The sequence below is a fragment of the Uloborus diversus genome, chromosome 10, assembly GCF_026930045.1.
Source record: "Uloborus diversus isolate 005 chromosome 10, Udiv.v.3.1, whole genome shotgun sequence".
Lineage (NCBI taxonomy): Eukaryota > Metazoa > Arthropoda > Arachnida > Araneae > Uloboridae > Uloborus > Uloborus diversus.
The window spans coordinates 136515094-136531127 of record NC_072740.1 but is presented as its reverse complement, the minus strand read 5'-3'; the positions used below and the strand labels follow the sequence as shown (position 1 = coordinate 136531127).

At 32.9% G+C, this 16034-nt stretch overlaps 1 protein-coding gene across 1 annotated transcript in view; it reads left to right on the top strand.

The window, feature by feature from the left end:
* Positions 1–14074, top strand: part of LOC129231197 (N-acetylneuraminate 9-O-acetyltransferase-like) — a 68755-nt gene extending 54681 nt beyond the window's left edge. Inside the window, exons 14-18 of the mRNA XM_054865445.1 lie at positions 6964–7068; positions 8114–8254; positions 9620–9697; positions 11744–11836; positions 13823–14074. Coding sequence (XP_054721420.1) covers positions 6964–7068; positions 8114–8254; positions 9620–9697; positions 11744–11836; positions 13823–14074 — 669 coding nt within the window. The remainder of the gene's footprint in view (positions 1–6963; positions 7069–8113; positions 8255–9619; positions 9698–11743; positions 11837–13822) is intronic.
* The last annotated feature ends 1960 nt before the right edge of the window (positions 14075–16034 follow it).

Here is a 16034-nt window from a genome sequence, read left to right as displayed (position 1 = left end):
GGTAAACGGTTAACTCGGTCACTGGCATCTAATATAGAATTTGCACAGACCAGACGAGTGACCGAAGCTTTTGTCACTCGTCTGATCTGTGCTAATTATATTTTAGCTGAAAGTTTGTTTGGCACTCTTGGCTTCCTTAAGAGGTTTTCCATCTCCCGCTCGGTCACTTCCTAAGCTGGGCTGATGAGTGCTAATAAGCATGAAACTGCAGTCCTCGGCTGGAATGACTCAGTTGGCGGTGTATTTCAAATATAACTGTTACTTTAAAAATGGTATTTTAAGGCTTTCTGCACGAATCCAAACATGATCGACAATGTGCTCCCATACATTTTTTTTCCATACATTTTAGTAACTACAAAGTGTATTTTTTATACTATTAGAAATGAAGTAAATTTATTTTTTGAAAAAAATATACCTCTTTAAAAATTGCCTATTTTTTCAAAACTTGAGGGCTCTTGTGTGATTTCAAAAATAATTTATAATTTTTTTTATTATTTTTCCCATTATTAGGATGCCAATGCGCAAGTTTTCCGTGCTATTAGAAATTGATTAGGAAAAATGTGTTTTTCAACCCACCCTATTGTCTGGTCACTCGTTTACATGGGTAAAATATGTATATGCAAAAACTGGGTTCTAACTAGTCAGGTTTCAAGGACTTAGGTAGGTTTTATGTCATTTCATTAAAAGGGAGGGGAAAGAATAAAATAGGAATGTCTAAAAGTAAATTTTGCATTAGGTTTTAGTATTCGGCAAATCATTGCTACAAAAAAAAAAAAAAAAAAGAAGAAGAAGAAGAAGAAAAGGGAAAGAGACAGCAGATAATAGGGACTTTACTGTATTTGGGTAAAACCTCAAGCCTGAGACAAGCTAGGGAGTGGTTGGTCTGTGGTTAGAAAATCAATGTTGTAATACCTAGGTTGTAATTGTTCTTCTATACTAACGTTGTAAAAATTCTAGATTAATTTCTTGTAGTTTTAACGCTTACTGTATCTGTTATATTAAGATTTAAATTATTGAGGTTTTTTAGGGTTGAGTGTCCAAACTGGTACTAATATTTATTGATTTCTGTTTCTGCTTTTTGATCATTTTAAATGTAGAAAATTTATATCTGTTTTTTCTATATTTCTTTCTTTCTTTCTTTTTTTTTTAATGATATTTTTACTTTTTTTTAACACAAAGGGATTCCATTTCTTCCTTTTCTCAAACTCTCTTTTTATTTCGGACATTTTGCTATATTTATTTTATTCAGGTTTTTTTGTGTCGTTTAATTCAGTAAAATCAGTTTTTTTCCCTTTTTCTGCAAATGCTATTTTGTTACATACTAAAGGAAACACAGAAACAGCAGTCTTTTAAACGTTATTTTGATTAAAGAAATAAGAAGCACGGTATGTCCTTCTTTTTATTTATTTATTTATTTATTTTTTTGCATTGTTCAAACTTTTTTGTTATGGGATAGGATTGTAGGTTTTGTTAAAATAAGATACATATAGCATAGATCGATATGCATAGATCGTAGAAATAGATGTACGTACATGGATAGGTACTGAAAAAGATAGATCTAGGAGATATTTCATTCAAATTAATATTCATATAGATAGATATTGATTGATAAATACAGCCGCCAAATTTATTCAAGCAATCCCCAAGTCGGTAATCTTGGCATAAAAAAGTGAATGACCTAAAAAACAAACTGCACATCTCGTCTCTTGTGACTAGTATATACAGTGTGACAAGAAATAACTTGAATATACATGATGCATTATAATTTTAATGCTGATGAAAATATTACGACCAAACTTCAAAATAAATATGAATGCATTATTTCGTCTAATATATTTACAAATTTTCAAAGTGGCTACCTTTAGTCTTAATACAGAGCTTTAAACGTCTCACAACATTTTCGATTATGGGCCAAAACTCACTTTCTGATATGTTATCTCATTATTAGCATAAGGATTTCTTTAGGAATGCCAAAGTTTTATGAGGCTTAGCAGGCACCCTTGTTTCCAAGAACTTCTTGCATTGTTGAAGGGTGTCAGCAACCTAAATCTGTAATGAATTAGGGTAGGATATGTTCTAGTGGGAATATGCCACTTGTGTTTGTTGATTAAGGGATACCAATTAATCTAGAAACATATTGCAAACTCATTATGGAAGATGTTGTCTTACCTTGGTCCCAAAAGTTCTTTGGAAACAAAAGATAAAACTTCCAACAGGATTTTGCACCTGCGCGCAGAGCTAAAGACACTCAAGATTGGTGCAAGGCACATTTTCCGGACATCATTGGAGCTCAAGAATGGACACAGTATTCTCCAGATTTGAACTTAATGGATTATTATGTTTAGTCTATCTTGGAAACAAGGGTGTGTGCTAATTCTCATAAAACATTCGCATCCCTGAAAAAATCCTTATGCAAGGAATGTGATAAAATAACAAGTGAGTTGCGGTCCATAGCCAAAACTTTTGTGACACGTTTAAAGCTCTGTGTTAAGGCTGAACATAGCCACTTTGAAAATTTGTAAATATATTTGACAATATAATGTATTCATATATGCAGCTATGGGAAAAATTATAAGGACACGTTAAAAAATGAGTGTTCTTAATGAAAGTAATCATCAACTGCAAACAAAATCAAACATAATTAACTAATAAATAGGGAACATTAGAAACCTGTTAGTATAAAATTAAATTACAATATAATTGTTAAATCACAAACTACCACAAATGTAATAGGTGAAACTTAGAAAAAATTCAAGAACATTAGCAAATATATCCCCCCCCCCCCGAAAAAATTAATATTCTACAACATCACTTTTTTTTTCAATTACTCTCATCAATCGTCCAGTCGTTGACTCAGAAAATTAAGTTAAAGTTTATTTAGAAATGTTTTTGAATGCCAATTCAATGGGTGACACCCATATGTCTTTATTTGTATATGGTGTTCCATTCTTAGACATTTTTTTTAGTTAAAATGCCCTACAGATTCTCTAAGGGTTTTAAATAAAGACTTCTTGTGGGCCAGTGCAGAATTTTAACTGAATTGGCCTCAAACCATGAATGTGATCCACTGGACACATGGCAGCTTGTATTGTCCAGTTGACACAAAAATCACCACCTGTGATAAGGGGTTTCTTCAGGTAATTAAATTTTCAACTAGTAAATCAACATATGATTCTGAATTCAAGAGATCTCAAATGGATACAATTGGTGTTGCTCCTTTAGCTGCCCACACCCATCACAAAACTGCTTCCAAATCATAATTTGGGGGGGAAAAAAGGTTTCGTTTTGCAAATCATGCCAGTAATTGAAAATCATCTAGTCCGTCGAATTAAAAGTTTTTTTCATCAGAAAATATGACATATTTTCTTTGACACCCAAAACAAGCATGTTTCTAAAAAAATTCTAATTTAAAGCTTCTTTTGAAGCTTTGTAAATTGAATGTGACCGTAGTTTAGCTCATGTAGCATTGAAATTCTTTTGCAAAACTTTACGCAACGTTCGACTTGTGCAAGGTACATTCATTTATCTTTTAATTTGAATAGAACTCTTGTTTTTTTAAGCAAGCTCCATGAACAATTGCTCGTTTCTGGCGCTTAGATAGAGTGGGAAGCTTGCCTGTACCCTTTTTCTTGCCATACTTTTTTGAATTCTTCAAAAAATTTTAAATTCTGTTTTAGATCTGTTTTCCTTCCTTGCAATTTTACATCCCCTCATTCTATATTTTTTGAAAGCAACAATTTGTCACTTTTCCCATTTAGAGAGTTGTGTGCTGTTCGATCTGATGAAGAATGAGATAAAGTGAACAATTTTACTGCGTAATAGTTTTGAGTTATTGTAAATAATCATATGATACGACTAAATATGCAAATTTTTCTTCTTGGTCTCAAAATAAATGTGTCCTTATAATTTTTTCTAAGTGGCAAACTGGTAAAACCTTAAAATTTAGGCATTTTTATAATTTTCAAAATTTTTTAAACAAAGTTTGTTTGAAAATGTTTTGTTTCATGTTTTTTATCATAAAAATATTTGCATATTTTTCCAACCAAGCAGCGCCTAGAATTTGCAACTTTTTGCTTGTCCCTATAATTTTTTCCATTACTGTATTTTATAGTTGGATCATAGTATTTTCATTAGCATTAATATTAGATAGAACAGTGCTTCTCAGCCTTTTTTACTTTACAGCCCACACTTGATGGTTGGCTTTATTCTTGTTTCACACTGAACCAAGTTTCGTGCGTTAACATAAAAAATGCTTTCATCATTTACTAATTGAAGCAAGGAAGGGAAAAAAAACAGCGTTTCCATATGGATTTAACATTTAATCTTTCAAATATTTCAATTTCTTTGGAAATTTAATTATTCATCATGAATTTTAGTGATTATTATGACGAACCAGTCCCAAACTTTCACTGAACATCACTGAGAAAGTTATACCTGTCTTAAGGAAAAGTGACGCTTTTTATTTGGCTCTATGATAGAAAAGCTGCAGGAAGTTTTTAAATCAAGGATCCAGCCATAATATTTTGTTATTCTTGAATAGTGTCAATGCTAAGAATAGTAGTAACAGTAACAGCTCGTGAATAATGTGATCAAAAAATTTTAGTATAATCTTTTTACTAACAGCTGAATATATATCCAAAGGCACTAACCCCCAGTTTAAAGGAGTGGTCGCTCCTGAGATCAATAAATTTTTCTTATGAAGATAGTTCCTTGCAGATCCCAAACCCAGTCATATTGTTCTATGCCAGTTAACTTTAAATAGTGCTTAAACATTGTTCTGAATCATGGCTAAATTATCTACCACCATTTTAAGCTTTTCTTTCTAGGTGCATATATAGTTGAGGCAAATCTAACCTGGCAGCATCGTAACGCTGTAATTTGAATCTGCATAGCTTTCATAATACTGCAAGGCTAAGTTTTCCCCAACTATAGTTGGTCTGTTTCAACATGTGCAGCGGGCCACGATCGAACTCTTCTCCCCACTGCAAAATTTTTGGTTTGAATCCATTTAACTGTGCATGCATATGATCACGATACCGAGTGTGTTCATGAATTCTTTGATTCAATTCGTTAAGACTCTAAAAAATATCAGCCAAGTATGCTTGTTTTCCCAGAAAATATTTACCTTGTAGTAAACTGGTATGTTTCGTTTTCTGGATGTTCGTGAAACAGCAGAAATTTGTGCCTTGTCTCTCAACTCAAAAATTCTTGGCTGGATCTTGCTTTTCAAAAAACAGCGAACCACCATGTGAAGAAGCAGGGAGTGATGATCTGCCCCCACGTCTTCCAAAAGTACAATTAAAATATGAGACATAAGTGGTATTACTTGTATGAAGTTGACAGTTTTTGCAGCCTCAACCATGGCTAACTTCAGCTCATAAGTCATATTGTTTGTCAGGAGAGTTTCACGATGGACGAAACCGATTTGAACACCTGGATTTTTATTTTTTGCTTTCAGCATGAACCTTTCAATACTTCCCATCTTTGCAACTGCTCCATCACAGCAAGCGCATGTGCAATTGTAACACTGGATCCCATTGCTTTTTATTAATTTAGCTGTAATGCAGAATATTCATCACCCGTTGCATGATGCTTTTTGTTCTTTGCAGAAAATAAAGTGATTTTTAATGCCGTCTTCATCAACAAGAATAGTGCACCTTTTATATCTCTTAATTCATCAACTTGAAATAAAACATCAAAAAAAATCAGCTACTTGTAGTTTATCGACCATTGTTTTCAATGTCCCCCGTCATGTCATTAATTAGTCGTCAGATGACATCGTCTGGAATTGGCATTTTGACCACTTTATTCATTGCATTAGAACCTATCGTTCCCTTTGTCGTTCGTTATTCCTTTACATGTTGGTAAAATAAATGTTCTCACCGTTATTATTAATTTAATGAAACTAGCAACAATTGATGAAACTAGTAACATTATATGTGATTTTTTGCGAAGGTAAAATAGGTGTTCTCCCTTATTCTACAACTCCGAAAATACTGTGGCACACTAAGGCCCTTGTCGCGGCACACTAGTTGAGAAGCACTGAGATAGAATATATCTTGAGTGTCCAAGTCATTTCTTGTCACCCTGTAATAATTGTTTAACTAAACATGTTTTCTATATCTATTAAAACATTACTTTTTCTACATAACTACCATTTTTATTTATTTAAATTAATTTGTTGCTATTCTATTCTCTACTTATGCCAAAAATACGTATAGTAAGCAATGATATTTATAATTTTTTTTCTTTTTGATAAAGAATTTTGTACTGTGTAACATATATCTACTAATTATTAATCTTTACAAGTTGCCTAAGAATATTGTAGAATTAAATTCTGCAATCTGGTTTCTTTACTTAGAGCTATAATGATGGCTCATTGTGGCCCTAGCGTCAAAATGGCTAAATTTTATTCTATGTTAAAAAATGCAACATACTTGATCAAAACTAAGGGCCTCAGTGTTAAATTTTAGAAAAGAATTGGAGCTAACCTCTGTTATTTAATTTAAACCCACAAAACAGGAAATAAAAACTTTTATAAAAGTGAGTGTAGATGTACTTATTTATGAGAAACCACTTTCTGTAATGATGAAATTGTCTTTAAAAGATTTTTGAAATTCCTATGTCCTTTGTGACTTTGTCACCCATCCTGGGGGAATATTTTCTGCTCCAACAGAACTTTATATTTTTGATCCCAGTAAAGGTCTAAAACTAAACTTATCTCCCTCCAAAATGAATTTCTGGTTATGCCACTAGACCACCCTACCCAATATGTAATTCTTTTCATAGTTTTGTGCTTTCTTGACATAGCTGTTAATCATTTAAACTTTTCAGCCCAAAGGTATTTATCTATTTTTTAAATTCTTTAAGTTTACTTTATTTTATCTAAAGCTATTTCAATCATTTTTAAGAAACTTACATATAAAAGAATTCTGCCAATAACATTATTTTTTATGTTTATAGGTTTTTTTTGAAAAAATATTTGTCACAAGACCATGGAAAGCTTTATTTGTGACTACTGATGATTCTATCAAAGAATGGTGGTTTAGATGGAAAATTGATCGTTATGTAAGTGTCTTCATTTGTTTAAATTTTTTGTTGCCTACCAACCAGCCTTGAATTGATTTCTAGTGTCTGCACTTATGGCATAAACAACCACTTTTCTCTTTGATTTTTTTAAAAAATCTGAAGTACATTTACTCTTATTGGCCCTTTTGGTAGTTAGTCAACAAAAAAAAAAAAAAAAAAAGAAAGAAAGAAAGAAAAGAAAGAAAGAATTCAAAACAGCTGTACTCATTTATAGCAAAAACAAAAGGAACAAATAAAAATTTCCCAATAGCCTTAATTTTGTTATAAAAAGTGAAATAATGCACTGTAAAACATGAAGGTGAATTGAAGCTATTATGTTATAGCCATAAATTCGCTATATAGAGCTTCGCTAAAAACTGGCACAACTGTAGTATGAAAGTCTTTTATTTACTAAAAATGTAAGCATCCTATTCAAAACTTGAGAGAAGAGTGGATGTGAATGCTGATATGGAACCTTTGTAGTTAACATACAACTGAAGGTGTCTGCTTTTTCAATAAGTTTGTTTCAAAGATACAAACTCTGAAACTTTCTCTAACCATAATGTCTAAATATTATTTTCATTCTTTTATGTTACGTATAAAATTGCTTTGTCTTATCCAGAGGTGCCCACGAGGAGGGAGGGAGCATCATTGTGCATACTGTGTGACTCAAATTATTAGAACAGTAGGGTAGTTTTGCAGAGTTTTTGATCTCATTTCGGGGAGATCTTGTTCTTGCAGGGTTGCTCTGTAGCATTTGCTGGAGAGAGTGCATCATCACCCTTGGGAGGATAGGCACCCCTGTTTTATCTATCAGTATATCGTGTTGAATAAAAATTTTTAATTCATGCTCAGTGAAACATTAACATGAATTTTCTTGAAATTGCTTAATGGATGCTTATTAAAATCACTTATAATATTTATAGTTTGTCGTCTGTGTAATGGGAAAGAAAATACCTGGCAATCTTCTTTGAAGTACAATATTATTTTAATAAATCTTTATCTATTGCAAAGGTAAATGTGTATTTTTTTATTTTGTTTTCAGAGTGTAACCTATGGGATGCTCTTTGCATTTGGTCTCCATCTTCTAAAACAATATCACATTTTAGATGACAAAAATCGTGGAAATTTATTTTCAAGAGGAATATCATTAACAGCAGCTTTTTTATCACTACTTGGACTTGGAGTAAGTGCATTAATTTGGTATCTTTGCTTCTAGATACATAGTTCATAGTAAGCTAGATAAATGCAGTTTCTATGCCAAATGTGTAATGGTTGGCAGACCTGTCTGAAGCATACTTCTTGCTATGGCTCTGTCAAGCATAGATGTTTTAATTGCTTCTGAGCATGACATCATTTTCTAATGAGTAAGCCCTGCTATGTGGGCCGATTTTTCTCTTATAATTTTGTGGTTCAATTATGTTTTTAACATGCCAGAGAATGAAAAATTTATTCCCTCTTATTGGCCATTATCTTAGTTGAACTGGTATCCTTTAAAGGATAAAGAAAGACTTAATTGTACATTTAGGAAATCTGAGGATTTAAAAACAACTTTTGCCAAACATCACCATATTTCCAGGATTACATTAAACTATTATTTCATTGAAACAAGTGGTTGAAGAAGCTGATGTCCAAAACAAAAGAAAGAGAATGAGGTAATTGAAGTTTGATGAGATCGAGGACATTTAAATCAATAACTGGAAGATGCCAGATTGCAAAACATGCCAATTTCTGTTGTGATACTCAAAGAAAAAGCCAAAGAAATAGCTGAGGAGTTAAAAGTTAAAGATTATGGCACCCGCAGTGGTAGGTTGAAAGTATTTCAGTAGGTTTATTTTGGAGTGGGAAGCAGTTTCAAAATTTCCATCTCCACTTAAGTTGTAACTCTGTTTTAAGTCATCAAGAAGTTAAGCCTTCTGTTAAAGTTAAATACTCGGCGTTAAATTAAAGACTGATGAGAGACGTAAAGAGGTTTTACTACATTTTAAAAGCAACTGATATTTTATTATATTTGTAAGACCTAACAGTGTTTTTGTAACTCATGAGCAGTTGGGCACATAGTTCATTAAAAATAATCATAAGTTGTTATTGCAAAAAATTTACTTCTTTGTGCATTCTTAAGCAAAAGCTTATTTTAAAAGTATTCCTTTGTGTAGGAAAGTAAATAATTAAGAAATAACCACAAATGAAAATATTAGTCGAGAGCATATATCTTAAGATTTCAAGTAGACATTGCTAGTTTTGCTTTTTTAAAGAAATGCAATCCCTAATGTTGAAAAAGAAATAACAATGTTTCATTTCACAAAATTGTAGATAACTATATACTCGTGTTTCGGAGTTACAAGAAACTCCTTCTTTAATCCAAAAGAAGTGAGCTTATGGATATGAAAAGACATCAATCCCTAGTCAAATAATGGCAGTAGCATGATTTCTATGCCCAGTAAATAAATTTCTATGTTCCACTACAAGAACAAAATGCGTTTGATTTCCTATTTGATTTCAAAATGATTGGTGCTGGTAATTAGCATACTTATTTTTTTTCTTGTTTCAGGGTTATGCAATGTTTGCATTCTTGTGCCGTAACAAAAGAGAATGTAATGAAGTTCATCCTTATGTATCATTTGTTCCTGTAAGTAGATACATTTATAATTTACTTAATGTGATGCTCAAAAATGAATTGCTTTACAACTTAAGTGATCTCTGAAAATAAACGTTTTATGGATTGATTAAAGGCAAAACATTTATTTAATAAAAACTCATTTTGTGTTGCAATGGTCTTCGCTGTATTTCCCATGGCGTTAATTTAGTGTAATAATTTATACATAAATTAAAATTAAATTTGAATTTAAGTTTAGTTTTCTTGACATGTTGCAAATATGATAAGCAATGAGAAACCCTGCCCTTCACTACCCTGTTCAGGTTTCTCAGGGACTGACCGTTAAGCAAGGGACCCTCTTGTCCTTCTGAAACTTTCCGTTCTTAGGGCCCTAGGCTTCATGGTTTTAGATATCTAGCCCTATGGCACCCACCGCCTACTTACTGTCCCACCTTATAGGTGCTGAACAGATACAGATCTGCTGAAACATTTGTAAAGGGTGAACATGTTGTAAATACAATTGGCTCTCTGGTTAACAACTTTCAAGGGACCACAAAAAATCGTCCTTAATTAGATAGCGTCCTTAAATAGAATACTTTTAATACTAAAATGCACCATCTGAGACCGTGAAAAGCTGCCTTTACATAGAGAAAGTCGTTAAACAGAGAGCCAACTGTATGATGTATATTTAGTTGTTGCTTATGGAAATTTTTCTTGGTAATTTTTAATTAGATCAGAATCAACTTGAAATCACTAAAGCCATATTGTATTCCTTGCCCAAATTCAGGTGAGGTATGTTTGGTTAAATGTCATGTTTTCTAATGAACTATAAAAACCGATTCTAGGCACCCAAGTTTGCTGTGCTACAAAAAATCACAAATGCAAGCAGCAATTTTCAGAGGAAGCGGGAGTAGTTAAATCTTTATTCTCAACGAAAGACCTTTTGTGAAAGGTTAGCAGACTTAAGATTAAAATCCTTTAAATGATTGTCTAATTATTTCAATTTAAAAAAATTCAGTTGAATCAAGTTTGTGTAGCATTATTCAGAAAGGTTTTTCTGCTTCCAAGTTAATCTGCTTGCCTTAGGGTGGGGGGGGGGGGGGAACACTTGCACATTTGTTTAATGTTTCAACTAATGTCCCTTTCTTCCTTCAAGTTATGCATTATCTTGGGTTCTTTTTATAATTGACTAGAGATAGATGTAACATTTCTTTTACATTTTTCTGTTGTGATGTTTTGAACAGGTTTCATTTTCAGCTTACTGAAAAAAAAAAAAAAAAAAAAGACATATTTTAGTCTGAAAACATGACTTTTTAAATTTGTATGTTTAAACACCCTCTTTAATCTAAAACAAATATTTAATAGTTTTTACTAAAGACTCAATTATTTAATCCTCTATTTTTGTATTCCCTCTATGTTTATGAGTACATTAGGGTTGTCCTAAAATTTTAAAAATTGTATTTTCCACAAGCTTACCATTATTCTGTATGGTTTATTTAAGTTTCCCATAGTTTTTTATGATGGTATTTGATTGTTCTTAAGATGCTGAAAGCTTATCCAAAGTCAAACCACAGGCCTTAGGAACTGAAGTGATGGGAAACATGCCTTTACAGTCCGAAAACACTGTTAACTGATTTGTTTGAAAATATCCAGCAAATGGTGACTTTTGCAAACAAAAAAAAAAAGTTTACTGATTTCAAATCATCGCTTCCCATAAATATTCTCCAATTTATCCATTTTGGTTTGGTAATTTACTTTGCTTGGTAGAAAAAGTGCAGCAATATGGAGATAAATATTTCAAACTACAGTAAAGCACTATTTATATGTTTCTCTTTTTTTTTTATTTTATCAATTAAGGTTTTTAAAATTTATCCCAGCAGGGTCTAATACATATTAACTTTACCTATTTTATGTTTTTGCATTTATGCGCTTTTTTTACACAGCCCCTTCAAAAACTTATAAATGGTGCATCACTGTACTTTTATTCTCTTCGTATCATTTTGGACCACCCCAGTTTATATAATAAATAAGAAATGAAATCTTTTGAAGTTACTCTACTTATTTATTTTTAATTTTCAGATATTATCATACCTCATCCTTAGAAATATCAGTGGATATTTAAGAACAAAATACAGCATGTTTTTTTCATGGTTTGGGAATATTTCTCTTGAGGTAAGATCTATTAAATAAAAAAGTTTTTCATTTGCTTACAGATTGCATATATATATATATATATATATATATATATTATATATATATATATATATATATATATATATATATATATATATATATATATATATATATATATGTATGTATATATGTATATATATATATATATACGGTTTGTCCCAAAAGTGATGACTGATTTTTTTTTGCCACGAAACTATATTGGCCACGCCTGCGCGACCGGTTGGAAGTGGTAGGGGGGGGAGACTCTAAGCTTTCTTGAGACAACAGGTTCAGTTGTCTAGGAGCTCTCGCAGCGGTGGAGGACGATTTTAATGAACCTCGGTGCAGAGCCTCGTCATGGAGAGAACTTTGGAGCAATGCTATGGGATTAAAATTTTGTATCAAACTCCAAAAGAAGGCAATGAAAACGTTTGATTATTTCACTCAGGCCTTCAAAAATGATTGCTTTTTGTACAAGCAGGTCAAAAAGTGGCACGAGTCGTTCAAAGACGACCGGGAGGATGAGGCTCCTTAATGTCCCTCGTATGCGAGCTTTGCTGAACAAAGATCGCCAAATTAGTGTTCGTTTGATGTCAGAACAATTAAATTTGGCGAAAATAGATGTTCATTGAATTGTTAGGGAAGACTTGACCATGCGTGAGATTTTCGTGAAACTTGTACCAAAATTCTTGTTTGACCACCTTTGTTGTCAACTCCTATCTGACCCGAATCAGTGTTTCAACGCTGCCACAGACCCCCTATTTACTAATATTCACCTAGTTACTAACATTCTCTATTACTGCCCATGTGACCCAACGGTATGTTAAAGTGTTGATTTCAAGTAACTCGTAAATAAAATTGAAACACTTAGATTTCAAAATTATTTGGGTTATTTAAATTATGCAGAGCTTACTAATTCTTAAGTTTTGAGATGTTGTTCGTGGTTGAAGTTGAATTCACATAGGAGCATTGGGCTATTTCTATTGGAGCATTTCATGATATGATGGAAACTCCTTTCTTGAACAATTAGTTCTTGTTCAAGAAAGGAGTCTAGTCTGGAGCCCAAACTGCCATTTTTTGAAATTAAAGTACATTACGCAGCATTTATACTTTTGAACTCTTTATTCATCTACTTGTTGTAACTGGTATTCTATATAAGCATTTTCCTTTTTTGTTATGGATTGAGATTTGAAGATATTGCAGTTATATATTTACTTTTACTTCTAAATAATATATCTCTCTTTGAAATAATTGTGCAGTCATTTTATTCTTGTAAATAAGTACTTACTTCAGTCAACTCGCAATACCTCAAGACTCCTTTATCTCAGTGCCGATAGTAGACCGTACAATTTTTCTGAGCGAATCTTAAAACTTACCTATTAACTCTTACCCATTTACTTTCAAGTTTTTAAATCAAGTTTTAATGCAAAAAAAAGAGAAAAAGAAAGAAATAAGGTGAATTTACCATCCCACAGAAGTTGCCCTCTGGGATGAGGGAACCCGCTTGCTCCCCCTAGATTGGGCGCTGCTTAATCTAGAAGTTTCCATTGGATCTTAAACTCTTGAGAAAGTAGTGAAACAGGGCACTCCAGGCTTAAATTTTTGGGAGAGGAGAACTTTTCAATGTGCCAAATGAAACTTTGAATTTCGCTGAACATAAAACATCAGTATAAAAAATTTGTAATTTTGCGATGCTGTTTCCAAATTTACCAAATCATCAGAAAAAATTTGCTGAATAAAAAAATTTTGGGGGTCCATCAGGTTTCCCAGTGTGGGAACTTCCCATAACTTGAACTACCAATAACTCAAAAGTTTTAGCCAGTCTCTTTGAGTTATCCAGAGTTGACTATAGTATTAACTTGAATAATTGACAGAATTACTGTTAACTAAAATTTTGATATTGTAAATTTGCTGCATTTAAAAATGATTTAACATGTTTTGCAAGGATCATTTCTGAAAATGACCCATTTTGATTATCTTCAACAGCTTTTTATTGCTCAGTACCATATCTGGCTTTCTGCGGATACACATGGAGTCTTGGTCCTAGTTCCGGGATACCCAGTTTTGAATGCTTTAGTAACATCTTTCATTTTTGTTTGTGTTGCTCATGAAATTCATTGTTTAACAGACATTCTTGTTAAATATGCTATACCTACAGATTGGAAGTATCTCATCCGCAATGTTACTGTTTTCTTCTTGATGCTTGTTCCCATTGGTATACATGATGGCATGTTTTAAACTTTCTTATATATTTACTATAAACAGGGTGGCCACAAACTAGAAACACTGGAAAATTTTCAGAGATTTTTAAGAATTCAGGAAATGTTAGAGATGTTATGGAATTCAGGAAAGGATTAGGTAAAATCACTAGCCAGTCAAGCATGATGGATGGCCATTTTGTATGACATTTTTCATATTTTACTGTTAAATGTTCATATTTGAGGAATCACAGCTTTGCTTTATTTTGTTTATAATACAGTGGTGGTAAAAAAAAATTTGCATCATCTCACATTTTCACAACAATGGGATTTGTGAGAAGTTTTGGTCAACCGATTAACAATGAATGTATGTGAAATTCTGCAAAACTTTTTTGCAAGTGATGTTGGCTTATGTTTCATCATTTCTGCACCCATTCTATTCCAACAATTTTTGATCAGATTTAGATTGGGGCTGTTTCCGGGCCAAGGCAAACTGCTGACCCCATGCTCATTATTCCATTTCTGAACCTGCATGTGAGTTTAGAAAAAAAAAAAAAATACTTAACCCCATATCAATTTAAGTCTAATGGCAGGATAAAGGTTTTTAAATTGTTACTTACCAGTTTTGTCCTATGGCACGGAGCAGAATCATCCTGGAAAATGACATTTGGAACTGAAGTAAAGTGATCCCGGATAGTAGGAAGCAATTTCTCCTCCAAAATGCCAATATACACCTGAGCATTTACTGTTCCTTGCACAAAGTGAAACCCACCAACTCCTTGATAAGAAATACATCCCCAAATCATCTGGGATACGGGATGCTTGACTCTCCTTTGTGGCATCTGTGTGCTGCCCGTTGGACCCATGCAGATTGAATTTGGACTTGTCCGAAAACACAACCGATTTCCATTGATCGACAGTCCACCCTTGGTGAGCTGTTTCCTCATTTTTTTGGTCAACAATGGCTTCTTTTGTGGTCGACGTGCCAGCAAACCTGCGCCGCACAGTCGTTTTTGTACAGTAGACGTGATGCGTGAACACCCGATTTATTTTCCCACGCTGTTCTAAGGTCTGTGGAAGAAGATTTTCTGTTCTGAAGGCTGAGTCGTATCAAATACCTGTCCTGCGCTGCATTGGATATTCTTGGACGACAACTGCCACTCTTTCTTAATGTGCTTCCATGCTCTTTAGCTTATTCAGTAGTTGAGCAACATTCAATTGCGAACAGTTTATTCTTTTTACTATGGAACGTGACAACAATCCTTCTTTGTCTAATGCAATGACAATGCTCTTCCTTTGTGGTGTCAGTTGAACGTATTTCGACATACTACAACTCATAAGTCCAGATCCTAAATGAATGCGTCGAACGTTCAACTGTTTTTTTATACAGTTAGAAGGATGATGCAATCTTACGCAATAGCTTGCATCATGTACCAATGCCAATTCGTGTTATATGGTGCAAGAACCGTTAAATATTTCATAATTACTTATAAATGATAAAAATTTGGAGTTCGCAGGTGATGCAATTTTTTTTTTACCATCACTGTAATAATGAAAAAATATTTATAAAAATTATTTATTTGTCCTCTAAATAGTAGTTTTGCTTGTATGTAGGCATTTTAGCTACTTCAATTCCACACTGTTTGCTCCAACACCTTTCTTCAAGTTCAACTGGGATGTTCAATCAAATATGGAAGTTTTTTGATGATTGCAACTAGTGTTCCAGTTGTACCACACTGTGTCATAATGCTTTTCATAGCAAAAAGTCAAGTTTCTCTAAAATTGCACCAGGCTTGTTCTAATGTTTTAGCAGGAAAATACATTTTAAAATGTATTTTCCTGCTGATTTTCTGTTTTTATGCTGTGGTTTTTAACAAACCTTATGTTCTACAGTTTAGTTGTAATTGCTTTGCCAAATAAATTTCAGCTCCAAAAAGCAAAAAGCTTATCACTCCCTCATAATTGTTTGGATGGTTCCCAGCTGCTGCTGCCATCCCTCA